At 38.2% G+C, this 26158-nt stretch overlaps 1 protein-coding gene across 4 annotated transcripts in view; it reads left to right on the top strand.

Moving 5' to 3' along the window:
* The window catches only part of Kiz (kizuna centrosomal protein), a 120393-nt gene extending 101405 nt beyond the window's left edge, over nucleotides 1-18988 (top strand). Inside the window, exons 10-12 of one of the 4 annotated variants that reach the window (XM_026393033.2) lie at nucleotides 358-454; nucleotides 17067-17110; nucleotides 18200-18988. In XM_026393033.2, coding sequence (XP_026248818.1) covers nucleotides 358-454; nucleotides 17067-17110; nucleotides 18200-18303 — 245 coding nt within the window. In that variant the 3' untranslated portion in view covers nucleotides 18304-18988. The remainder of the gene's footprint in view (nucleotides 1-357; nucleotides 455-17066; nucleotides 17111-18199) is intronic. The other 3 variants (XM_026393032.2, XM_026393034.2, XM_026393035.2) reach the window with 3 other exon arrangements.
* The last annotated feature ends 7170 nt before the right edge of the window (nucleotides 18989-26158 follow it).

The following is a 26158-nucleotide window of genomic DNA, read 5'->3' as shown; positions in this document are numbered from 1 at the left end:
CCTGTTTGTCATAACAATTTGAATTATCCAATACTCCATCCCATAGTCGAGACTTATGTGCGTATTATCAACATGCATCTTTGTCATTTAAAATAGGGTTCTTTGGGTGGTTTTATTTTTTACATTTTTACATTTTGCGGCTTCTGTTTGAGTGTCACAAGGAAACCCCCTCATTTCTTTTCAGTATGTTTGCAACATTTCAGTCTGCCTCAGAAGCTCCCATGACTTCTTTGGCTTGAACATCTTTCTCTGTTGGTGTTTGTTTTACCAAAGTTAGTGGGAGGCCGCTCATCATTCATTTGTTCCGTTGCTGCACAGAAGCTAAGGCTCGCTCTCCATGTTTTGTGCTTACCACAGGTTTGAATATTGGCAGCAGTACACTCAAGACAAAGACAACTCACAAAATCCCTTCGGAAGCTAGTTTTTCATCTAGCGAAGGAAGTCCTTTGTCAAGGTAAAGTCGTGAAAGCCTCTTTGAATAGCAGCAACAAGATGAGAAATGTCACCATACAATGAATTAAACTGTGGCCACATATTATTTTGTTGTGTGACTTGATGGAGGGTGATGGTTTGGGTTTTTGTTTATCTAAAATAACAGTTGAAACTTTAGTCTACCTTTGAAAATATTTGCACCAGAGCCAAGTATTGTTTTGCAGCTGTTGTTTCCTTGGTTTAAGACTCAATTGACACCTCAGTGAACCACAAATTAGCGTCTACAGCTGCTCTCAGTAGGACTGCTTAGAGACCACACAATGGAGTTTGTCAGAAAAAGGGCAGAGAGAAAACATCAGGCCTTAAAAGAAATAAAGTGGCATTTTTCTTCTTTCTGAGACCACTGATACATAACCTAGCAAATGTTGGATATTAGGTTTTGTATTCTTCTTTTATGTCAAGTATTTAGGCTACAGTATTCTTTCCTTTTCTGGCACTTTCTTATTTTACTTAAAGAACACATTTTTTTTTCTCACATTTGATAAACAGTGAAACTTCTTGTGTAAATTTTTGAACTACAGTAAGTGAGTCGTATGCTGAATTTGTCATCAGGATAAAATACTAATCATTCAGTGGCTTCAAGTCTTAAAAAGAATTTATAGATGGGAATGTAAGCAACTATCTGTTGAAATGCCTACCCTTTTGCTTTGGGCTAAATATCATTTAAAACAGCATAGCAAGTTTCTTTTGTAATAGCATCGGTCATTAAAAAGATGTCCTTTAGATGATTGCTTTACATTTGAATTTACTACTTGACCCTGGTGAAGTTCTAAAACAGGAACTTTACATTTCTAATGTTATGTCCCATAATATAAAATGATCTGATCCAGAAATGTCCTATTAAAATGAACTGAAAATGAAAAGAATCTTTCTTTTATTTATATTTTGTAAAAAACATTATAATATTTTAGGACTTGGAATATAATAAAATGAGGTAGGTTTTCTAAAAGTCTTGCTTTTTAAACTTGACAAGCATCTAGATTGCTCATTTAATTATCAGAAATTATTGTCTTTATATTCAAGTTTTTATCCATATTGTTAAAGAAAGTGGGAGATAACTGGGTCAGGTAGAGTCTTAAAGTATTATATTATTATGATTATATCATAAATTCAAGTTGTTAAAGGACAATAAATTTACAGATAGTTTTCAGGGTTTAATGTTACAGTTTGGCTTAATAATATACCCCTGTAGTTTTAAGATTATTAGAAGTATTTTTCATTACATTTTTTTAGATATACATGTGTATATATATATATAATTTTTATTAATATTACTTTGTATTTTTCCTCACAATTTTTTAACTAGGTATCATTATTTTTAACATGAATATAGAAGCAATGCAAAGAGCTCCACCTTTTTAAATGATATTTTTTGATCACATAGAATTTGCATATCATTTGGGGAAACTTAATATCTTAATGACACTGAAATTACCAAGAACATGAGATTGCTATTCCTTTATTTAAGTCTATATTGGTGATTTTCAGAGACATTTTTCCTCAAATAGGTTTGGTACATATGTATTTTTTTTCTCCATTACATTTTAAAGACACTAAAACAATTCTTTTTAAACTTACTTTATATATGATCTTTGGGTAGTTTTTAATACATTCAAAAGCAATTGGGTTTTGCAGAACATTTTATCAGCTTGAAAATTTCACATCATGTCTATATTTCACCAACTAAAATTGAACTTTTTTTGTTCCTCAAATTAAGTCAGGGACCTTTTCTTATTACTATTGCTTCTTTATGAAAATGAATTACAAGTAATCTTATGACCTTTAAGAAAAAAAAAAAACCTCAAAAAGATCTTCAAGGAACCCTTGGTTTTAGACACTTGATAATAATCCAGTGATGAAAAGACCTGGCCTTCGAGTGCCTGGGTTTGGTGTGCTGTTTGTCACAGTTTGGTTCTTGTGCCGGGTTTGGTATTGTTAATACCCCACCCTGGGCTTTGGAGAGCTCTGGTTTTGCTGTTTGTGCCTGGCTTCACTGAAATTTCTTAGAGGCTTACATTTAAGGATCCCACTTACTGCAGTCACTCCTTGTGCTTTATTGCTTTTACAAGTGGTCTCGAAACCCAGTACTTGAGAATAAACATAACAGTGCAGCGCTGCTGTAGCACTTTTAAAAATTCTTCTTTGCTCTATTTTGTCAGTGAGCTGATGAGCGACCTCAAAAAAAAAAAAGGCCCCGCTGGACCTAAAAAAAAAAAAAAAAAAAGGCTTCCTCTGATGTCCTAGAGACAATAATTATGATGTGCTAGTTAAGCCCAAACTACAGCTGAGGGATTTTACTTTAAAGCAGCGGCTTGGGCGCAAAAATGCATTTATAGCTCTTTGTCTGCACCTCATTATGTGTGGGCCTGATTCATTAAGTAATTGGTTTGCAGTTGTTTACATGAGTATTAAGGCCTTCTTTTCAGCCGCCTTTGAGAGATACATTGTGCAAATGTTGCCTGTGATGAATGCAGAATGAAGGCCAGAGGGTCCGTCCTATTGGCTAAACAGTGCACTCTGTTGAAAAGCCAGAGAAAGGGATTGGGTGCTGCTTTGCATAGCAATGACTTTCTTAATAAGCGTTACAGATTAATACACACAAGCTATAAAAGATGCAAAGAGATACTCTTAGCACATTTATACATGCTCATTTCATTGTGATGGTGGTGGGGTCTGGGTGCTTTCATATTCCGTTTTTCAGAGCAACGGCTTCAGTGCATGAGCCGTAATAGAATCCGATGTTTATTGTATTATAAATCACTGGCAAGTAGGCAGATCGGCAACAGTTTATTATTAAAGATTCTTTCAGTGTAAATCTTTTTCTACCATTGTATTTGCTTTAGCAAAATCATTTTGTGGTTGAGTGGGGATGAAAGGCATAATGTACGAAGGAGTGAGTCCTAATAGGAAGCCGTTCTCCAAGTAAAGACCACTTGTTCCCTTTTGTTCAGGGGTGCATGCCAGAGCTTCCTCTCTTCTGCAAACATTGTCTCGCTTTACCTTCCCCAGGAAGCCGTTTTCACTCTCCCTGATCCATTTATTCAATGGAGAGTATATCTTAAACGACTGCCTTGTAACTTCAGCTTACTGGTTCCTGCCTTGTAACTTCAGCTTACTGGTTGGTTGGAGATGCCAGGTTTTGCCAAAAGAACCAAGGGGTGTGTGCTTGCAACATAATTTCCTGGAGGAAAGGTAGCAGAAGTCACCCAGCCAATGCACACTGATAGGGCCGCTGTGGGTGGCATTCCGTGCCAGCCATGCAGCAATAGGAGCGACCAGTGGGGGGCGCCAGCCTGCTGCTGATGCTCTGATGGGGGCCCTGGATTCCTTTTGCCTGGTCACTGTGCTGTTTTCCCTGGGATATTATAAAGATTACAAAGAACCAAATTGTCCAGTGAAATAAAAATGAGTTTTTCCTGGAAGTTCTTTAGTTTATCTTATAAAAGTGCCCATCTCCATCTCTGGCTTAGCAAATCTGCATTCTCTTTAAATTCTACTGAATTAGCAGCTTCCAAAATATTTCACATTTCTTATCATAAGCCCGTCCATATACTTTGATTTTTATTTAATACACAGAGCAATTCTGTAATATGAACAGTACACTCATTATTTGAAGGGAAGAAGTTAACAAGTTGTCCCCAGGCAGCTGAAAAATGGTATCTGTTGTAGGATCCTCAATTAACCATCAGGGGGCACTCAGACTTTGTCAAATCAAAACAGCCTCCAATTTGAATGGATCTTTAAAACTTAAAATTAGTATTTACAGATTGATTGGCTTTGTCATTGGACTTTTTTCTTTCTGGATTATTTTCTTCTATCTTTTTAGAAACCTATGTCTGCTTTAGGAAAATTCCAACTAAAGATGCTATTAAAGGAATTTAATATTGATTTCAGCTAACAGTCAAAATCATAAAATTTTTAGAATTCAAAACCTAGAGACCGGGGCTGGAGATGTGGCTCAGCGGTAGCGCGCTCGCCTGGCATGCGTGCGGCCCGGGTTCGATCCTCAGCACCACATACCAACAAAGATGTTGTGTCCGCTGAAAACTAAAAAATAAATATTAAAAATTCTCTCTCTCTCTCTCTCTCTCTCTCTCTCTCTCTCTCTCTCTCTCTCTCTCTCCTGTCTCACTCTCTCTTTAAAAAAAAAAAAACCCTAGAGACCACAACTTGAGTTAATTATTTTCAATCATCATTATACTAAGTCCCTAGAACTAGAAGGACACTACTTGGAGCCATTCCTTGTCCCCAGCACCAAACTATAGACTGTGCTCTTAGCAGAACCCCTCAATTTCATCTCCAAATTTAACTGACATGTCCTCAAAGTGACAGTAATTTGGATATGTTTGTTAATAAACTTTGGATATATTTTTCTGTTACCAAAAAAAAGAGATACTGTCCATGCAGTTGAGAGTCAATGTGTTATTAACAGGACATCCCCAAGATGTGCTGTTCTTCAAATTTCTCCTTCCCTGAGAGCCAGGAACAAGAATCTGAGTCCCCAACCCAATATCTTCACCTCTGTTGCTGCCTATCTTTCAGAAGGCCCTTGTCACCTGCACCCCCTCTAGCACAGAGAAGCTATACACAGTGTGCCCTTGCCAGCCTATCTCCTATGTCCCCTGCTCCCAGAATATCCTTCACAGCACCAGGCTACGTGTCATACCCTGAAACAACATGCTGTTCCATGTCCATGTCTTTTACACCTGTTCTCTTGCTGGAATGCTCTTCACCTGGTTTCGTTCAGCCTTCTTAAAGTTTCCTGAGCAAAGGATCTGGCTGTACAGGATGCCCCTCCTGTGGCCCCTGGGGCTGTTCCTATCATAATCTAACACAGGCACCTTCTACTCCCTACCCCCTGTGTAAGCTTTCCTTTGGGGTGGCAGGTTTCTCAATCTCAAGCACTGAATAATAGTTGAATTTCCTGAGTGAGTGAGCATCAATATAGAGTTTCACCATTTACTGAAGTGTTATTTCTTACAAGAGTCAATAATACAAGTGCCCTCATCTCCATATGGCATCACATATAGAGATATATGGAGTCATGTATGTTATAGTTATCTGCACGTGTGGAATATGTGTGTGTGGTGTGTGTGTGTGTACACATGTTCAAAGAGAAATATCATGGTCAGTTTTGACTCGGCTTTCTCTGCTCTGCCATTACATTTTCACAGTTTCAGGAAGCAGAACCTGGAGGAGTGTACTTATAGAGAATCTTATTGGGTCCCTTCCTGACTGCTGTCCTGTCTGCTGATGGAAAGGTTATCTGGCTCTTGCCCTGACCTTGGCATAGGTGTACAGACTTTTGGCACATGTCAGGAACCTGGAATGTCATCCTGCAGTTCCACTGCCATCAATTCTCAGCAATTCTCACAGTTTGCCTATATCACAGTTAGTATTTTGGTATCTGTTTTCCCCAGTGGAGCATGAGCTGCTTGAGAGCAGAGATCAAGCACCAGGCTACATGTCATAACCTGAAACAACAGGCCATTGAAAATCAAGGTTTGGGACAGGCTGAGAGGAGACAAACCTATGTTTCCTTGAGGGGCCTGACAGGTGGGAACACTGAGGATGACCTGTCAGAACCTCAGAGGAAGAAAAGTGCCTTAGCTAGGCCTTAAAATGAGTGGGTAGGCAGAGTATTTAGTCTTAAAGTTTCCTGAGCAAAGGATACATGTCAAACCCTGAAACACAGCCAAGTACATTCCTGCCACCCCAAAGGAAAGCTTACACAGTGGGTAGGGAGTAGAAGGTGCCTGTGTTAGATTATGATAGGAACAGCCCCAGAGGCCACAGGAGGGGCATCCTGTACAGCCAGATCCTTTGCTTTAAGAAGGTTGAACAAAACTAGGTGAAGAGCATTCCAGCAAGAGAACAGGTATAAAAGACATGAACATGGAACAGCATGTTGTTTAAGGATATGACATGTAGCTTGGTGCTGTAGTGTTTTGTTCACTGCTGCCTCATCCTAGAGCCTGACTCATAATGTCCTATTTTGTTGTTGTTGTTTTGGTTTTTGGTTTTTGGTTTTTTGATTTTTGTTTGCATTTGCTCAAAGAAGAAATGAAAAAAAAAAAAGAGTGCATGAACTCAGACTAGATACTCTGCCCACCCACTCATTTTAAGGCCTAGCTAAGGCACTTTTCTTCCTCTGAGGTTCTGACAGGTCATCCTCAGTGTTCCCACCTGTCAGGCCCCTCAAGGAAACACAGGCTTGTCTCCTCTCAGCCTGTCCCAAACCTTGATTTTCATTGGCCTTGTACCTGAAGACTCATCATCACCAGTTTGAGCCCACACCTGCACATTACCAGACAAGTATTACTTTATTCACGAAAATGCTTTTGACAGTGCAGCACCTGTTTACTGAAGTCTGCTGCTCATGCTTTCATTTGACATGATCTTTTAACTTCTCAGAATACATTAAGAAAGAAATTACTATTCTCGTTTTGCAGACCAGAAGACTGATGCTCAGAGAGGTAGGGAACTTGCCCATAACCACAAAGTGAATAGAGTTGGATACTGGAAGCCAGGACTGTCTTGATACAGAGTAGATACATCCTAATTCCTGAAAGCAACTCAACACAACCAGTCCCACATTGGGGCAGGGTCCCTGTGGAACTGACTCAAGGTTTTCCTTCACCCTGGTATTGTATTGCTTCTCACAAGGCTGGTGAAAAGGTGAAAATAGGTGCTTGCAACTTATACATACATTTTATAAGAGTCAGTATACCATAAGTCCATTTTGTTCCATTTCTGTTCTATTAGGATGTTTCTTGTGTCCTGGGACACATCCCTCAACCCCTTTGGGCTCAATATGCCCATACAGTGAAGGATCTGGATTTGCAGTACATAAATGCTCTGTTTTAATTTAAGAATTGATTTCTTAGTGTTAGGTTTTCTTCATCTCATTTTTTTCCATTTGCCAGCTTCACAAAGGAAAACCTAGTACTTGCAATAATCTTTACCACCTAATTTTGTGTTTATGTTGACTGTGTAGACTTTTTCTATGAGCCTTTTGCTCATAGAAAGTGAACAACTGATGCACATAATTTCATTAATATGCTCTGCCACTATAATTACTTATGTAGGAATGTTCATCTGTGCCAGGGCTGCTTTTAAAGAAAGCTATTATAAGATTATGGCCCATCTTAAATTCTTAAGTTTAACAAGAGTGAGAACCAAGAGAGTGGCTTTGAATTACATCATTCTAACCTGATTTATTCATAGCAGGAGAACTCAAAAAGTTACCAAAATGCATCTGAAAATGGGATGGTTTGATGGATAAACAGGAAAATATGGCAAGATGTTAATCATTGAACATCCCCCTGATGGGTATGTGGTAGTTCATGGTACAGCTGGAGGAAAAATTATCAAAGCCACTGAGAAATTCTGCAGAGATAATTGTCCAATATAATGAGACAAGCAGAACCAGCAGTTATGTTGTAGTTTACTCAATCAATTGTCTGTGGTTTGTTTTGAAATAGGTCCTCCAGTCTAATTGTAAACTTTTAAGGAAAAAAATTCAAGTTGTCTGTTTTGGGTTCCAAGAGTTACCCTTGAGAGGCCATGAAGGGGAAAGGCAGGCTGTCTGTTTTGCTGCACATGTGTTACACATTGGCAGTGCTCATAACAGGTTCAGCAAATAACAGTTCTTGAGCCAAGACCAGACTTGGTTCTGTATAACCTACAAGGTAAAATTGATTTTTATATGTTGAAGAGTTTGAGGAAAAGAATGTTTCATGATACCTGAAAGTATATGAAATTCAAATTTCAGTATCTATAAAATGAAGTTTCATTGGAAAACAGCCACATCCATTAGTTCACCTATTGTCCATGGCTGATTTCTTGCTACAACCACAGAATTGGCAGGCCATATGGCCCACAAAACCTGAACTGTTTACTTTCTGGTTTGTTCTTCCTTTCTTTCCTTCATTTTCTTTCTTTCTTTTTTTCTTTCTTTCTTTTTTTCTTTCTTTAATTAACAACAACAACTGTACAAATCAGTGAGTTTCACTGTGACATTTCCACACATGCATATGTCATGCACTGATCACAACCACCCTCCTTTTTACCTTTTCTTGCCCTCTTCTCCCTTCCCTTTTCTCTGCCCCCTTCCCAAACCCTCTTCTACTTTTACTTTTTTGTTGTTGTTAATGCATATGATAGAAAATATGGATACTTTTCTCCCTGTGTCTGACTATTGCACTTGATATGATGTACTCCAGTTCCATCCATTTTCCTGCAAATTATAGGCTTTCATTCTTTTTATTCCTATATGTGTGTGCGCGTGTGTATATATGTGCTGTATTTTTTAATCTATTCATCTGTTGTTGGACAACAAGGCTGATTCTATATCTTGACTATTATGAATAGTGCCACAACAAACATGGGTATGCAGTGTCTCTTTTATATTCTAACTCCATTTTCTTATAATGTAAACCAAGGAGTAGTATAGCTGAATCATGGTAATTCTAGTTTTAGTTTTTTGAGGAACCTCCATTCTATTTTCCATAGTGGCTGTACTAGCTTACATTCCCACCAACGGTGCATAAGCCTTCCTTTCTCCTTTCTTTTTACATCCTTGCCAGCAAAAAAAAAAAAATATATATATATATATATATCCATCTAACTGGGATGAGGTATAATCTCAGTGTAGTTTTCTTGTTTTGTTTTTTTGCTGCTGTTTTGAGATTGGGTCTCACTGTGTTGCTCAGGCTGGCAACTCATATCTCCCCACTTCAGCCTCCAGAGTTACTGATGTTACAAGTGTTACAGGGGCATGCCACCAGGCCTGGCCTCAGTGTAGTTTTAAGTTGTATTTCTCTGATGGCTAAATTTGAGCTTTTTTTCATAAATTTATTGGCCAATTGTTCTTATTTTGAGAAGTCTCTATTTAGGTGGTATGCCCATTTTTAAAATTGGATTACTTGGGTCTTTATTTTTAAATTTTTTGTTCTGGATATTAATCCTTTATCAGATGAATTGCTGATTAAGATTTTCTCCCATTCAATAATTATCTTCTTCATCCTCTTGTTTCCTTAGTTTAATTTGATGTAATTCCACTTGTTAATTCATTTTTCTTATTTTTTTCTGAGCTATTAGAGCCATATACAAGAAATTGTTACCTGTGCCAGTATGTTGAATCATTTCTCCAAGCATTTATATCTTTGGTCTACTTTGAGTAAAGTTTTATATAGGGTGAGAGGTGTCTACAGTTTCGGCTTTCTTTGTGTGAATATCTTATCATCAGCAAACAGGGATAATTTGACTTTCCTATTTGTTTACCTTTTATTTCTTTCTCTTGCCTGATTGCTCTGGCTAAAATTTCTAGTACCATATTGAATAAGAGTTGTTGAGAGTGGGTACCCTGGTCTTTTTCCCCATTTAGTAAGATGTTGGCAATAGGTTTGTCATATATAGCATTAATTATATTGAGATAAGATCCTTCTATTCCTAATTTATTCAGAGTTTTTGTCATGAAGGGATGTTAAATCTTATCAAAGACTTTCTGTATCCATTGAGATGATTATGTGATTTTTATCCTTGAATCTATTTGTGTGGTATATTAATTTTTTATTTGCATATGTTTTGCCATCCTTACATCATTGGAATGAAATAAATTTGATCATGATGAATTATCTTTTTAATGTGCCATTGAATTGAAATTGCAAGTGTTTTAGTGAGAATTCTTATTAATCTGTATTCATCAGGGATATTGGTCTATAGCTCTCTTTTTTGTTGTGTCCTTATCAGATTTTGGTAGCAAGGTAATACTGGCTTCATAGAATGAATTTGAAAAGTTCCTTTCCTTTATATTTTATGGAATAGTTTGAGGTGGTTTTGTGTTAGTGCTTAAATCTGGTAAAATTCAGCAGTGAATCTAGCTAGTCCTGGGCTTTTCTTTTGGGGGAGTCTTTTATTACTGTTTCAGTTACATTACTTGTTGACCTATTGATCTGTTTAGGTTATTTATATTCTCTTTGGTTCAATCTTGATAGGTTATTTGCATCAAGAAGTTTGTTTCTTCTAGGTTTTACAATTTTTTGCCATATAATTTTTCAAGGTATTCCCCAATGACCCTTTGAATTTCAGTACTATTTGTTGTAATGTCTTCCTTTTCATTTATAATTTTATTTGGTTCTTGACATCACTTTTAGATAGTTTAGCTAAAGGTTTGTTAGTTTTGTTTATCTTTTCAAAGAACCAACTCTGTTCCATCAATGCTTTGTATTATTCTTATTATTTCTTTCCTTTTATTAATTTGGGGTTTGAGTTTTTTCTTGTTTTTCTAATTTCAAACACCTAATGACATTATTTATTTGAGATATTTATCTCCTTGTCCCCATTTCCCTTTAGGTAGGCGCTTACCACTATAAATTTCCTTCTTAGTATTGCTTTCATGTCTCATAATTCTGGTATATTATATTTCCATTTTTGTTTGATTCAAAGAAGTTTTAAATCTCACCTCTGAAAATGACCCACTGTTCATTCAGTAGTGTGTTGTTTCATCTTTATGAATTTGTATAATTTCTGCAGTTTTTCTTGCTATTTATTTGTAGTTTCACTCCATTGTAATCAGATATGATACAAGAAATTGTTTCAATTTTTAAAAATTTCTTCAGGTTTGCTTTTTGGCCTAATATATGATCTGTTTTGGTTATGTTCCACATGCTAATAAATATCTACAGCTATTGAGTGGAATATCCTACAGATGTCTGTTAAGTTTATTCAATCTATAGTATGATTTTTTTTCTTTTTGTTTTGTATTACTGGGGTTTGAACCCAGCTCCATCACTGAGCTATACCCCCTACTCTTTTTATTTTATCTTTTTGACAAATTATTCCCTTGATCAATATATAGCGACCTTTGTCTCTTCTGATTTTGCTTTAAAGTCTATTTTGTCAAATGCAGGCATAGCTATTTCCACTTGCTTTCAGATTCCATTTGCTTAGAGTATCATTTTTCATCCTTTCACTTTCAGTCTGTGTTTGTCTTTGCAGGTGAGGTGAGTTTCTTGTAGGCAGCGTATTGTTGGGTCTTGGGGTTTTCTGTTTGTTTGTTTGTTTGTTTGTTTTGTACCAGGGATTGAACTGTGGGGAACTTAACCACATAGCCACATCCCCAGCCCTTTTTATTCTATATTTTGAGACAGGATCTTTCTAAGTTGCTTGGGGGCTTGCTAAATTGCTGAGGCTAGCCTTGAACTTGCAGTCCTGCCTTACCCTCCCAAGCCTCTGAGATTACAGGTTTGTGCCACTGCACCTAGCTTGAGTCTTGGATTCTAATCTAGTCACCCATTCTACATCTTTAAATTGGAGAATTGCAGACTTTAATATTATTTCTTTGTTCTGTAGTTTGGGCCATTTAAATGTAATATGTTGTAGAGTGGTTCTTTGGTCATGGCTGTTTGAGGTTTTAAATGTATCCTACACTTGACTGTCCATGTCTTTCCCAAAATTTGGGAAAGTTTTTGCTATTTATTCAATGAATTAATTTTCTATGCCTTTAGTCTAATAGCTCTTCTCTCTTAAGTATTCCAATTATATATACATTTGATCTTTTAACGTTGTCCCAGTAATCCTGTATGTGGTATTCATACTTTCCTGAAAATGATATTTCATCAGACTTGTCTTGAAGCTCTGATATTCTTTGTTCTGCCTGATCTATTCTGCTTGTGAACTTTCAACTGAGTTTTTATCTGACTTTTGAGCTTTTCATTTCCAAGATTTCTGTTTGACTCTTTATCAAAATCTTTATATTAAATTTATCATTCATATCCCTCATTATCTTTCTGTAACTCATTCATTGATTTATCTGTATTCTCTTGGAATTCATTGAGCTTTCAAAAGACATTCTTTTGAATTTTTTATGCAACATTTCATCAATTTTGATGTCTTTGGAATGTGAGGACCTTCTTTTAAGTTATTTCTTTTTTTTAATTGTTTTTTAGTTGGACACAATATCTTTATTTTATTTATTTATTTTTTAATGTGGTGCTGAGGATTGAACCCAGGGCCTCAAACATGCTAGGTGAGCACTCTACCGCTGAGCCACAATCCCAGCCCCTTGAGGACCTTCTTAATAAGCAACCTCTTGGCCATGTATGTTGGGATCTCAGTTTATTCTGTAGAATTTATTTTCAGTTAAGCTTCACAGTGTAATCTCCCTGTGGCTTCTTTAGCTGTCATTAGTGATTTTTGATACAATGTGTACTGTATCAGAGCCCAAGTGTCCCACTTTATCTATAGATCATGCAAGAGTAAGATCCCTCTGATAACTTAGTATAGTGTGGTGTAGACCATAGTGTATATGAGGTATACCCTTTGTGGTTACTTGTACAATAGGAGTGGAAGCCCCTATTACATAGTGGTGGTTTCAGTGGGTACTGCTGATACTGACTCTATTACTCATTCTGATAATAGCTGCTCCAGTCACAGTGAAGGGCCTGAAGCTTTTTATCCTCTGTTTAGCTACTAGTACAGTTCCTGGTGGTTCATGTGGCAAGGCAAATGCCAGGATCAGAGCTCCCTCTCTTTGGCACTCACGTTCAGTCTTATTGCCAATGTAAGATCTGACATGGTGTAGGAGCAACCAATGCTAAGAACCCTCATAAGTATAGTGTTCACAATAATTATTTCTCTTTGCTATTTCTATGGGAGTGACTATCTAGGAGTAGAACATCGGACCCCTTATCCACCATCTATACCCACTTGTGGACATATCATTGACCTGGAACTTTTGTCCCCTCTATCCTTTAGGTTGGGCAGGGCTGGGTCATGGCTGGAGTTAGATACAGTTCCTCTCAGCTAGGCTGAGAGTGTAACTCAGTGGCATAGCACCCACCTAATGTGTTCAGATTTCTGAACTTGACTATTGTTTTGGCTCTAAATCTCATGGAAAAGCGGGAGAATGCTGGGTGCCTCTGATCTACCATCTTGACTCCTTACTATCTGATTATTTATAGAAAACCTTTGCCAACCTCTGCCGTATAAGACAGACATGTCACTTTCACACTTGCAGATATTAGGCAATCAGATTCCAAGCATATATGATGGAGTGTGGTGACCATATCCCCTAGTCTGTAACTTTTTTTTAATTTTTTTTTTAGGTGTAGTTGGACACAATGCCTTTATTTTATTTATTTATATGTGGTGCTGAGGATCAAACCTAGGGCCTTGCACATGTTAGGCAAACGCTCTACCACTGAGCCACAATCCAGCCCCTAGTCTGTAACTTTTAACTCATTCATTTCTTTTGCTTTCAGAAGTAAATTTGGTTGTTTTTTTCTCATTGACTATGGCAGCTAACAAGTTGGCTCTATCCAGCACTCTAAGGGAAATTTTCCCTCTGTTCTTTTCAGCCTTGCCATAGCTTTACATGTTAGGTATGACCCAGAGAAAGAAATGTTGACCCTAAGAATTGTACTTAATAAAAATCAACCTTGAATTGCAGTGTCATATTGACTCTTTGAGGTGGATTCCCAAAGGAAAAAATAATTGCTGCTTAGGTTAGAGTAGAGTAGAAAACACTTAAAAGCATCCTCCACCTTTCTCAGTGGGTGAACTGTGATGCACGTAGTTCTGAAATATATTTCTCTTGAAAAAAATCTAATAAATCAGACAATTAAGAACTATTGCATAATTAATTCATATTTTACTGAGATGTTCACCGGATTCCTGTGGCTTAAATGTTCTCAAAGTCACATTGTATAACTACAGGACAAACGGAAAATATAAGTTCAAGTGGCCTCACAAAGATATGGTAAGCCTAGAATGCCCTGTGTAGAATGAGAGAGTCCCTGACATGCTCTGTGGGTCACCTTCCATGGTAGCACTCAGCATTGCTAGCTCACTTGCTTTTGATGAGTTGTGTGGTTATGAACAGTAACTTGCATAGATGATTTCCACTTGGCAATTATGCAGCATTGTGCAAGGCTTTTTCTTTTTCTTTTCTTTTTTGGCTTTTCTGGGTCCCTTTCCCACCACTCCCACCTCCTGCCACTTGCCAGCTTATAAAAGCCAAAAAAAAAAAAAAGGTGAACAAGTGATTCTAAAGCTACATATTAATTAAAAACATGCAAATCAAATATTATATCATTGTACATTGATAATGTGCCTTTAAGCAGAGTCTGGTGCTGAGTGAGGTTCATTTATTCATTCCACCCAGAGCACCTACTAAGTGCTAAGCACCAGGTTACCCAGGTAAGCTAAGCAGGTATGATTGCTTCCATCATGGAGCTTCTAGCCTAGCAGGGAAATCAACTAGTGACACAAATGGGTGTAAAATGGCTAATCAATTAGTGACACAAATGGGTGGAAAACAGCAACTTTGATGAGGACTTGGTGGTGGGATGGGGTAGGGTGAGGGATAGGAAAGACTATAGTGGGAGAACCCAGTCTCATTTGGGAGATCAGTCTTGGAGGCACTGTTCAGCATTTAGGTCTTTGTGCCCAAAGCACTGTGAAGGCATTAAAGAGTTTTATGCAAGGAAATGAAGTGCCAGGTTTGTGTTTCAAAGAACTCACTTTTGCTATTGAGTAGAAAATGAATGACAGACAGTAGGACAAGGTAAATGTGGCCAGAATGAAGAGGCTTTTGCAGAGATCCAGAAAGGAGATATCAATTCATTTATCAGTGTGGGGGCAGTATGCAGGGAAATGATGAAGACCTGAAAAGTATTGGGAGGTCAACTTGGCAGGACATATAGGCTGATTGGGTGTACTTGGGAGGAAATGGAAGGTTATGGATCATTTACTGAGATGAGAGGAAAACCTGGTTTGGCAAGGGAGGGGGATCATACTGGAAGGTTGGTGAGTTTGTTCATAGATGGGAATATTGACCACAAGGTGCTTTGGAAGAGGCCAAATGGTACTACCAGCTGGACACTGGACACATTTCTGGAGCTCAGAAAAGTGGCCCAGATTCTAGGAACCTGGCCTGAGCTTGCCTGCCTCTGTGCACTTGATCCTGTATCAAGGCTCCCTACTGCCTCCTCCTCCCTTGTCTTGAGATATATCCTCACCATCTCTTGAGTCTGAGTCCAGAGCCACCTTGCCTCCTTGGGGATCCTGCAGTCCCTTACCCATCCCTCAACACTGAGTTCCCAGTTCTCCCAGGCAGCAGCAAACTTGCCTTCTCCCCCAGAGTCTTATTATTTGAACCATGCCTGGAAATTTTGCATATTTGAATGCCTACAGGTATTTTTGTAATCCACCCCTCCCCTTAAGCACCTAGCCCAATGTCTTCAGGTAGTGGGAGATGGGTAAATAGTGACTCAACCCACAGTCACATTTATTGTCTGCATGTGCACACACACACATGTGTTTGCACTTTTTATAATACAAATTATTTTAAGCTCTCTTCATTGGTTGCCCACTTTAATAGTAGCTTGACTACTGGTTAGCTGCTAGGTCCTTTCTGAGAGTGATAGGGGTTTTCTGCTTTCGTGGAGAAACAACACAGGTACTATTTGATTATAGCAAATAACAGGCACAAAATTTCAAGGGAGTATTGATAGTTACTGAACCTATAAAATTTTACCTCATTGGAGTTTATTTTACTGAAAGAAAAAAATAAGTAAATTATGGCAGCTATGACAAAAGGCAGATTTTTAAACCATGAGTTAACCAGGCTTGGCCCAAGGGGAAGAAAACTATGAATTTTTAGGGTTTCCTGCATCAAGAGGAACAGTGTCCCAGCCATGAGAAGAGCGATGGTGGCCCCAAATAGAGACAGTAACTCACACTTTCCTAATATCTCCTTTGACCACTTGTCCATTCTACACAGGCCTTCAAGGATTTAAGTATAATAAAAATTAAACACTGCTCCCAGTGTGGACTTCAGAATTCATTGAAATTGCAAAAGCTCCTAAAAAGGCACAGTAAGAAATCCCATCCCACAGAGCCAGGTTCCTGGTTTTCAGCAGACAAGTCATTGGGTGCTAACTAGATGAAACCAATTCTAGCATTTTTATGTATTTGATACATAGAAACCTAAACATGTAAGTGTCTATCATGCTTGCATTTTCCTACCACATGTTTGTTGGTGACCTCCTTTAGTTAGTTTAGTTAGCATTGCTGTCACTGGCAGTAGAGAGATACATATTTTAACTTCCTCACTAACATCTCTTTGCATTGTAACATCTTGAATTCCTTACTTCAGGTAGTTCCCTTTGTGTTTACCTAAAAGCAATAAAACTTTATATACATTAGTGTTTTAAGAGGACTGTTGGATAGAAATCATCCTCTGCCTACTCTCCCAGGTGATCACCCTCCAGCAAGAACCCACTGTGCTCAATGTACACATGGCACATCAGGGCAGAGGGGACCTGGGCAGAGCCTGCTGAGAGGAACATGCAAAGGTCACTGGTGATGCTGTTGGAGTAGCAGTGTACCACCAAAGCATCAGCAAATAGCTCTGGCCACAATAAGTCTTGACATTTTCTTTGTGTTTTAAAAAAATCTGAGAAGTATATGAAGTTTCTGGCCTTCTAATGAATAATAGTGCTTCTTCCCTAATGTAGTCTGTAAAACTTTTATGTCATTTGTTTTCATTTGCTTTCTTTATTTCACAGGCATGAAAACAAAAAGAAAATTATGACCAATATAAAGTCAAATGGTAAGAGAAGTAACTGGACAAAAAAATTTTTATTTTTAATTTTAATCAAAACAGTTGCTTATGACATGTATTAGTCTTCTGCATCCTTATGTGAGGACTGTGAAGTGTGCCTGCATCCTTGCAGTGCCTATAGGGTGGGATCTGAGGACTTCTCAAGACGTGAGAAGATATCAGTAGTCATGCAGATTGTCAGAGTAGTAGTACTCACTGTTGGTGACCTCACCACATCCTAACAGTTGTCCAGAGGTTACTTCAGCTCCAGTTCATGGACATGCCTGCTGCCTTCCATATCAAGCAGCCATGAATCTCTGTCTAAAGGCTTTCTCTGGCCACAGGATGCAGCATGTCTAGCCTTCACAGGGCAGCCCAAGTGCAGAGAGTTGATGCCCTGAGTTGAGAACTCTCAACCAGGAAACGGGAGTTGATGGATCAATATCCCTACTTCTTTAGTCTTCACTGGGACAATGTGAAGTGAGTTCTAGTTCTACACAGTCTTTCAGAGCAGAATTTAGTCCCTTTTGTGCCCTGCCAGCACCCACTTGTTAATATATGTTTTACTGCTTCACCTTTTCCCTGTGGCACTCTCCCACTCCCCTCCACATGGCTCATAAGATCACCTCTCAAAATAAATGATGTGTTTCCACATCCTGTCTTAGGCTTAGCATCACTGTTTATTCCTCTACCATGCCTCCCCCTTCTCTCTGCTCTTAGAAAGAACAGAGGAAGCTAGTTAGTATCAGGCCTGATGAAAACCCCCAGCAGCCCTGTTTCCTTGTAAAGCCTGATTTTAAATCCCTATCCTATAGTAAAAAATTGGGCACAAGAGAAAAGAAATAGTCTGCAAAGGAATTTCCATAACAATGCATAGAATACACTGAAATATTTTTATTTTTACAGTACCTACATTTATTCTGTGTGTGTCTGGTAAGGTACATTATGTGGTATCCCTGTTAGATCTCTTGCAGGCCAGTGCTCTAATTAACCAGTCCCACTGTGCTGTTTCATAAACTTTTTTTTTTGACAGTAGAGTGCTGTTCTACAAACTCATATGCAGAAAATGTTAAATAGCTGTCTGCTTTTCTTTTCCAGCCTTCTGGGGAGAGTCTGATGACAGTAACTCAGAAATTGAAGCTGCTTTGCGTCCTAGAAACTATAACACATCCGCTGATGATTTTGATGATTTTTACGACTAGTAAGCTGTAACATCTGTTGGAAATAAAGACTTTAAATAAACTGAAACCCTTTGTTTATATGTGATATCCAACCCTGTGTTTATATGTGGTATCCAAAATAAACATGTCCTTTTAAATTTGTTCAAGAGGAAAACATGGGAACACATTTGCTCTTCAAGTGAAATCTCCTGATAGAAATATGAACTAGCATATTTATAAGTGTCACCAAGAAACAAAGTGATGAGTGCAGTGTCCATTAAATTCAAGTTGACCACTGTTTCTCCTTCTATAGATGGCCCATATTCTCCATTGAATGTCTGTTCCTTGTTTTTCCCCAAAACGTTTTACTCTCAAGATAGCCCACATTTTTCCTTGAATATATCTCTGTGCTTTCCTAAATAAATCTTGTCTGTGTCTCTGAAATAAAAATTCAAGTTACTTTCTCTGTAGAAATTGACAAGATGAAATTCAAGGGACCTAGAATAGCGAAAAACAATCTTGAAAAAGAAAAGTTGACACTCCTGCACTTCCTGATTTTAACTCCTACCAAAAACCTCCAGTAATTAAGACATTTTGGTCCTGGATAGACACATAGATTAATGGAATATTGATTCACGGGGAAAGAATAGTCTTTTCAACAAAAGATGAGGGAACAACTAGACAGCTACATGCAAAAATAGAAATTCAGTCTCTACATTATATACAAAAATTTACTTAGATCAGACGTATTAGTACACACTTATAGTCTAAACTACTTAGAAGACACACCCTCAGCCACCTACCTCCTCTATCCATACCCTACTTGCCTACAGTTAACTACCCAGTTAATTCATATCAGTGGATTAATGCACTGATAAAGTTATAACTCTCACAATCTATTTCACCTCAGAACATTCTTGCATTGTCTCACACATGAGCTTTTGGTAAGAACTCATATTTAAACCATATATAAAAAGGTTCATATGTAGTAAGGGTAAAAACATGCATAAGAGATTCCTGAAATCTTCAAGAAAGTGATTGGCTCTGAGAAGAAAAAAAAGGATGGATAAAATAAAGGTCTGGATATAATTTAGTAATATAGTGCTTGCTTAGCAGGCACTAGGCCCTGGATTTGATCCCTAGCATCACAAAAATAAATGAATAAGTGCAAAGAAGGGGCAGGAAGGTGGGTGGCATAAGAAGAATTTCAGTGCATTAGTACATTAGTAGCAGCTTATTTCTTTAAAATATACATATATTATATATATATATATATATATATATACATATACATATATACACATACACATTCCATATATATATCTACCACATATATATTGTAAATTCTGGTCAAAATATTCCCTCAACTTCATGTGAGTATAAAAAAATAAGGCCATATTCTTCATTCATCATTGATAGCCACTCATTTTCTAATAAATTTTTAAAGATTGTTCACTATAAAAATACAAGATGGAGCCAAAATCTTTAGTATATATTACAGTGTAATTTTGGTTTTGTCTTTCTAGAATTTTCTACCATACATTGGAAAATGTATATTTTAAAATATTTTTGAATGATTTTAATATGTTGGTCTTATCATTTACCCTGAATTTATAAATATTATTTATGCTTACAATATGAAAATATATATTCTAGGCAAATATGGCAAATTATTAAGATTTATCAAGTATTTGTCAAATCTGACAGGTGTCTACATGTTTTTCATGTTGTCTGCATTTTTCTATGTTGAAAATAATTCACAATTTTAAAAAGAAACAGGTTATGAAGTGTTTTTTGATGATAAAGAATTTGGACTTTATTCTGGAAGCCATTAAAGGATTTAATAGGAGATTTGCATTTTGAGAGCACATTTGCATTTTGGCATTCTCCTGTAGGGTCATCCAGCCCACCACTAATAAAAGTCAAGAAAAGCATTATCATGTTTCTTTGCTTCTGTCACACTTTTTTTTTTCCTTTACATTTTAACAGTCCTGAAATAAAGATGTGTCCTATTGGTCAGACAGCAGTCATAACATGGTTATCATTGCAGTTTGGGTGTCAGCTGCTCAGGTGTCTGTAAACAAGTTAGGATGGCGCCTGGCATTTTGCCAGAGGGAGTGGTTTGTGAAATAACGACAGCGAGCCATTAAGTGTGGAGATTCCTTATTGGTTGACTGCTATATCTAGTTTATGTTAATTAGATAAGCTGTGTGGAATGTATAAATACCTCTGTTGTCCTCCAATAAAGGGCTCCCACTCCTGCTGTATCAATGTACACAAGTTGTTCGTCACCCCCCCACCCACCCCCACCCCCACCCCCACCCCCACCCCCACCCCCACCCCGGTTATTTTGCTGCAACCGGACTGCGGCACTCAAGTGTAAGTCTCAGAGGCAATGGAGGACCATGCTACATCACCAAATGCACTTAAGGGTGCCATGGAAAATACCATGTGGCAAATAGTGACATTGGCCACTTGGAATCCAAAAGTTATTTACAAGAAGCAGGTTCTATATGTGGAGAAGTTTCAGAGAAAGCATGAACTTATTTAGTTGGCCTATATTTTATTTTCTATAGGTGCACAAGAAAGATTTTTTTAAATTGCTTTTTGAAAATTTTGGTAAAATACTCACAAAATTTACCAACTACCCATAAGTGAATGTACAGTTTAATGGCATTAGCACACTCACATCATTGTGCCACCATCACCACCATCCACCTCCACAAGTTTTCATCTTGTAAAACAAACTGGACCGTTGAATATCGACTTCCATACTTCCCCAAACTTCCATTCCTGTCTTCCCCTATCCCTGGCAACTATGTTCTAACTTCTGGGTTTTTTAAAACAGTACTGGGGATGGAACCCAGGGGTGCTCTACACTGAGCTACCTCCCTAGCCATTTTTTATTTTGAGACAGTGTCTGCTCAGGCTATCCTCAACGAATCTCATTCCTCAGCCTCTGAATAGCTGGGATTATAGGCATGCACCATTGTGACTGGAAAACTGTCTTCATGAATTTGCCTACTCTAGGTATCTCACAGAAGTGGAATCATACAATCTTTGACCTTTTGTGTCTGGTTATTTCACTTTGTACAGTGTGTGTTCCAGTTTATTCATGTTGTAGCATATCAGAATTTCCTTCCTTTCTAAATTAGCTGAAGAATTTTAATTTTCCATTGTGTATATGTATTATGTGTGTGGATATATGTGTGTTTGTGTACATGTATACACACAAATGTAGGACTTAAAATACATTTAAATAAGAGATTATTTTGGATCCAAATATTGTAGCAAATGAATTATAATAAATGAATTGGCAACAAATTATCATAATTTTACTTAGGCAAATAGGAATCTGGTTTTGCCAAAAAAAAAAAAGAGAGAGACTATGTCAATGTGTGTTTGTTTTAATATTATTTAAAAAATTATCTTTCACAGAGTGATTCATTAGTCCACACAGGAAACTCTACTTCTCACCTAAAAGAATCAAGTCAGATCTAGCAGAATTGGTCTCAGGAATACAACTGTTGCTATTGTAGAAAATCCTTAGATTGCCTCCTCTACCTCTTCTGCTCCTTTGTTACTAATTCCTGAAATGAAATTCATTTCACTGAATAAAAAGAATCACTTTTGATTCTCAATGAGAGACATTTAAAATATGATTGCCTGATTGCAGTAATCTCTCCCAATGGTCAGAGTTCTTAGTTGAAGATGATGGTGTCCACTCTCACTGAGATTAGGCAGAAAGGGATTTACTGAGGAACAGTTGATAGCTTCCAAATCTTTTTTTTTTTTCATTCAAGTCAAGCACTCTACCAACTCCCCAACCCCTAGCTTCCAAATCTTTAGGACTTGTGTGTACATACAGCCACTACAATGAAACCAGGAAAAATGTCCAAGTTACTGTTGTAGTGAAAATATTTCCCCTTCCGTTGCCTGCCAACTGTGATTTCACCACTCTGTTGCCTCTGCTGCCATGTTCTCCAGAAGGCCACACTTTCACACCAAGCTGCACAGTTATCACATGGTTCACTTCTGCATCAGAGTTTGTAGGGGTACATCTGATTGTAAGGTTCTAGGTTATCCGCATGCCTCATAGCTGCAAGGGGATCTAGGAATATTTCCACCTTCATGATGTAGGGAGGCAAATAAAAGAGGTTGAAGTAGAAAATGGGGGTTGGGCTGATAAATTCAACAGTAGCTACAGACCTCTGGACTGAAACTCAAGCTGAAATATAAACAAACAACAATTACAAATAGTTAATTTCATATCTTTCCCAAATGCAATAAAATAGGAGCTTGGGACCTTTGGGGCATATGAAGTAGAAGAGGTGTCAACTTCAGAGGAAGAAAAGCAATCAGATAAGGCAGATGACCAAGACTGGAACAGGCAAATCCCCAACCCAACATTTGTTACCAGGAAGACCTGCTTATCTTTAATTAAATAGGACAAACAGGAATTGTCATCAGTTTCAAATGCTTGAGACATTGCTGAGTTTCTATTATGAAAGGTTTTTTTTCCCCTCTTTGAAGGGGAAAATGTATACATTGACTCCATTCCCAAAGAAGTTGAATACCACACAAATATTACAATATATATGGCTGAGTTATGGCTCAGTGGTAGAGCCCTTGCCTAGCATGTGTGAGGCACTGTGTTCAATTCTCAGCACTGCATATAAATAAATTGATTAAATAAAGGTCCATCAACAACTAAAGAAAAAATTTTAAAAGATTACAGTATATAATTATATCATAATAGACATATTAGATTGAAAGATTTTTTTCCCCTAATGATCTCTGATAATGTACACTGTCTGGGCTCCATGAAGCCAGGTATCAGACACATCTATAGAGGTCACTCACTCACCTACCTTTAAAACCTGGGCAATGGCTTGATCTCCAGAGAGCTGACAACTTCATTCAAATCAACTTTATTGAGTTATTATTTATATCAAATAAAATGCTCCAATATTAAGTAGAGTTTTGGTAAATGTGTACACTCATTCATGTTTTTACCACTACAATGAAAAGTAGTTAACATGGGCTCTTTGGAAGAACAAACAAAAGGCAAGTATTTGTAATGCGACACTTCATTTTCCCATCCAGTACACAAAATGGATTCATGTGGCATGAATGTGAGCTTCATTGAAGAAGAGCACCTCAGACCATCACAGAAATATCATCCACACACTCCTCTTGCTCTCATTCTTGCTCTCATTCTTGTTCAGCAATTTATCTCCTGACCATAGTTGGCTCCCCATGTGGTTATCTTGTTGGGCTTCTTCAAAGCATGGCAGTCTTAAGCAAGACTCAAGCCATCTTGGATTCTCTACATGGAAGCTCAGTCCTTTAAAAGCATTCCAAGAGACCCAGGAAGAAACTGCAATGCTTCTTGTGACCTACCCTCAAAAATCCAAGAACATCATTTCCACTGCATCCTGTTCATCAAGTAAGTCACTCGGTCCAGAAAGGGTAGGGGAATTAGATTTCACCTTTAACTAGGTAGAAGAGGAGGAGGAGAAGGAGGAGGAGGTGAAAGGGGGAGGGGGAGGAGGAGGAGGAGGGAGAGTGGAAGGGGGAGGGGAGGAGGAGGAGGGAGAGGGGAATGGAGAGGGAAAGGAGGAGTAGGGAGAGGGGGAGGAGGAGGAGGAAGGAGAGGGGTAGGAGGAGAAGGGGGAGGGGAGGAGTAGGGGGAGGAGATGGGATGGGAAGGAGGAGGAAATAGTCTTTAGCTTTCAGGCTCTGCAAAATAGCAAGACATACCATATAAGGTCGGAATGGATGTTAAGTGTTCTACCATAACCTCTGTAAATATCCACCAGTCCTGGCCTGTAAATATAATTGAAAATAATTGTTCTAAACAGAGAAAACAAATTCCAGAGGCAAATTCTGGGAGCTACAAAAACCAACCATGCTAAATCCCTTTCCTAGGAGTCCACCTGTGTGATTTCCCACACTTCATCCATACATGAACCCTAACAAGGCAAGTCTTGACTGAAAACTTTACACAGATAAATCCCATAAAATTTCCTGCATTTGCTGCCAATGGGACTTGGCTGTCCTTGAATTCTTTCATTTCAATGAATTGCTTTTCTAATTTCACGTTTTAAAAATTCTGATTGATTGATGGATACAGTTCTAGAGATTAAACCCAGGAATACTCTATTACTGAGCTACAGTCTCAACCTTTCTTATTCAGTGTTTTGTTTGTTTGTTTGGGGAGGGAGAGAGAGAGAAAGAGAGAGAGAGAGAGAGAGAGAGAGAGAGAGAGAGAGAGAGAGAGAGAGAAGAGAGAAGAGAGAAGAGAGAAGAGAGAAGAGAGAAGAGAGAAGAGAGAAGAGAGAAGAGAGAAGAGAGAAGAGAGAAGAGAGAGAGAGAGAGAGAGTCTTGCTAAGTTGCAGAGGCTGTCCTTGAATTTGCAGTCCTCCTGCCTTGAAGATGCTGGGATTACAGGTGTGCACACCATGCCCCGCTAATTTCACATTTTTAAATAGTGATCAACATGCTTCTGTGTCCTCCCTGACTTTCCTGGTTACCATGTGGTTTGATATGCTTAGCATTTAGCTGTATTATTGATTGATGAGATTTTATTAAGGCCCCACTTTTCATATTTGTGACAGTTTGTGAACAACTTCTTTCTTTCCCTCTGCCTCCCCCTCAAAAAAAAAAAAAAGAGAGAAAATCAAACAACTACAAATCCTAACAGCTTTTATCTGATTCTAAAGCTTTCATCCACTTTCGATATTCCTGTCACTGATGACTGTGTCCTCAGCACAGTGCTTCGGTGACCATCACATTTCAATGGATCAAACTGGCAAAAATACATTATAGATGGTCAAAATAATTTCAGCCCCAAATCCAAGCAGATAAAGATGATAGGACTCAAGAACTTGCCTTGAGTGACAAGAACTGAGCTTGTTCAATGGAAAGACTCATTAGCATTCAACAGCTAAAATTTCAAGTCTAACTGCTTTCAGGAGTAGTTGCAGATACTTATTTCAAAATCATCTGGAAATCTCTGGCTCCTTTAGGTAGTTCCCCTTAAATCTTTTTGAACAACACAATGTCATCATTTGCCTTCCTCCACTGATGTTTTCCATTTCCTCAATCCAGTCCAGCCATTGACACAAAGACTAATATTTGATGACAGATGGCTCTGTGAGCTTCTGTTAAGGCCATATCTCACTTTTGGAATGCAAGTGATAACTGAGTTCCTCTAGAGCCTTATTTATTATACTATTATTGTGCACAAACTCATTAGATGTAAAACATTCTGCCAGTCAACTTGATCCTACTCTTCCCCAGCTGTCACATTGGCAGCTCAAAGATGACAACAGATGACACCATTGGACAGTACCACACCATCTCTTGCCTTCCCAAATTTAAAGCTGGGTGCTACTCAACCCAGGGAATGTGCTAGAGAAAAGAGCTAGGGAGGCTTTCTGTGACATCCTGTGGTTTAATCACCATGGTAGTTTACTAAATGGCATTTGTAGGGTCCTGCTGGCTGGCTGGCTTTTCCTAGCCCTCGCAAGCACACTTACAGCCACTGTGAAATCGAGTGAAATCAGACGGCATCTCTCCCTGCATTCCCACAAGAATACTGTCAGTTCTGCGTGGGGACTGGATCCTTGCTTAGACAAGTCTTTCCAGTTATGCCTCATCCAGTCTCAATGTTCAAAGTTCTCCTGGGCATTTTTGCTGTAATATAAGAAGTAGTCTGTGTTAGTATTTTGTAGCTGTGACCAAAATACCCAACAAGAACAACTTGGAGGAGAAAAACATTTATTTTGTCTTTATGTTTTCAGAGGTTTAGTCCATGGTAAACTGACTCCACTGCTTAGGGCCCAAGGTGAGGTAGAACATCACAATGAAAGGGTGTGGTAGAGGCATTCTG

The sequence above is a fragment of the Urocitellus parryii genome, chromosome 6 (genome assembly GCF_045843805.1).
Source record: "Urocitellus parryii isolate mUroPar1 chromosome 6, mUroPar1.hap1, whole genome shotgun sequence".
NCBI classification, from domain to species: Eukaryota; Metazoa; Chordata; class Mammalia; order Rodentia; family Sciuridae; genus Urocitellus; species Urocitellus parryii.
Note: the sequence above shows the minus strand (reverse complement) of the source record. Positions and strands in the feature narration are given on the sequence as shown.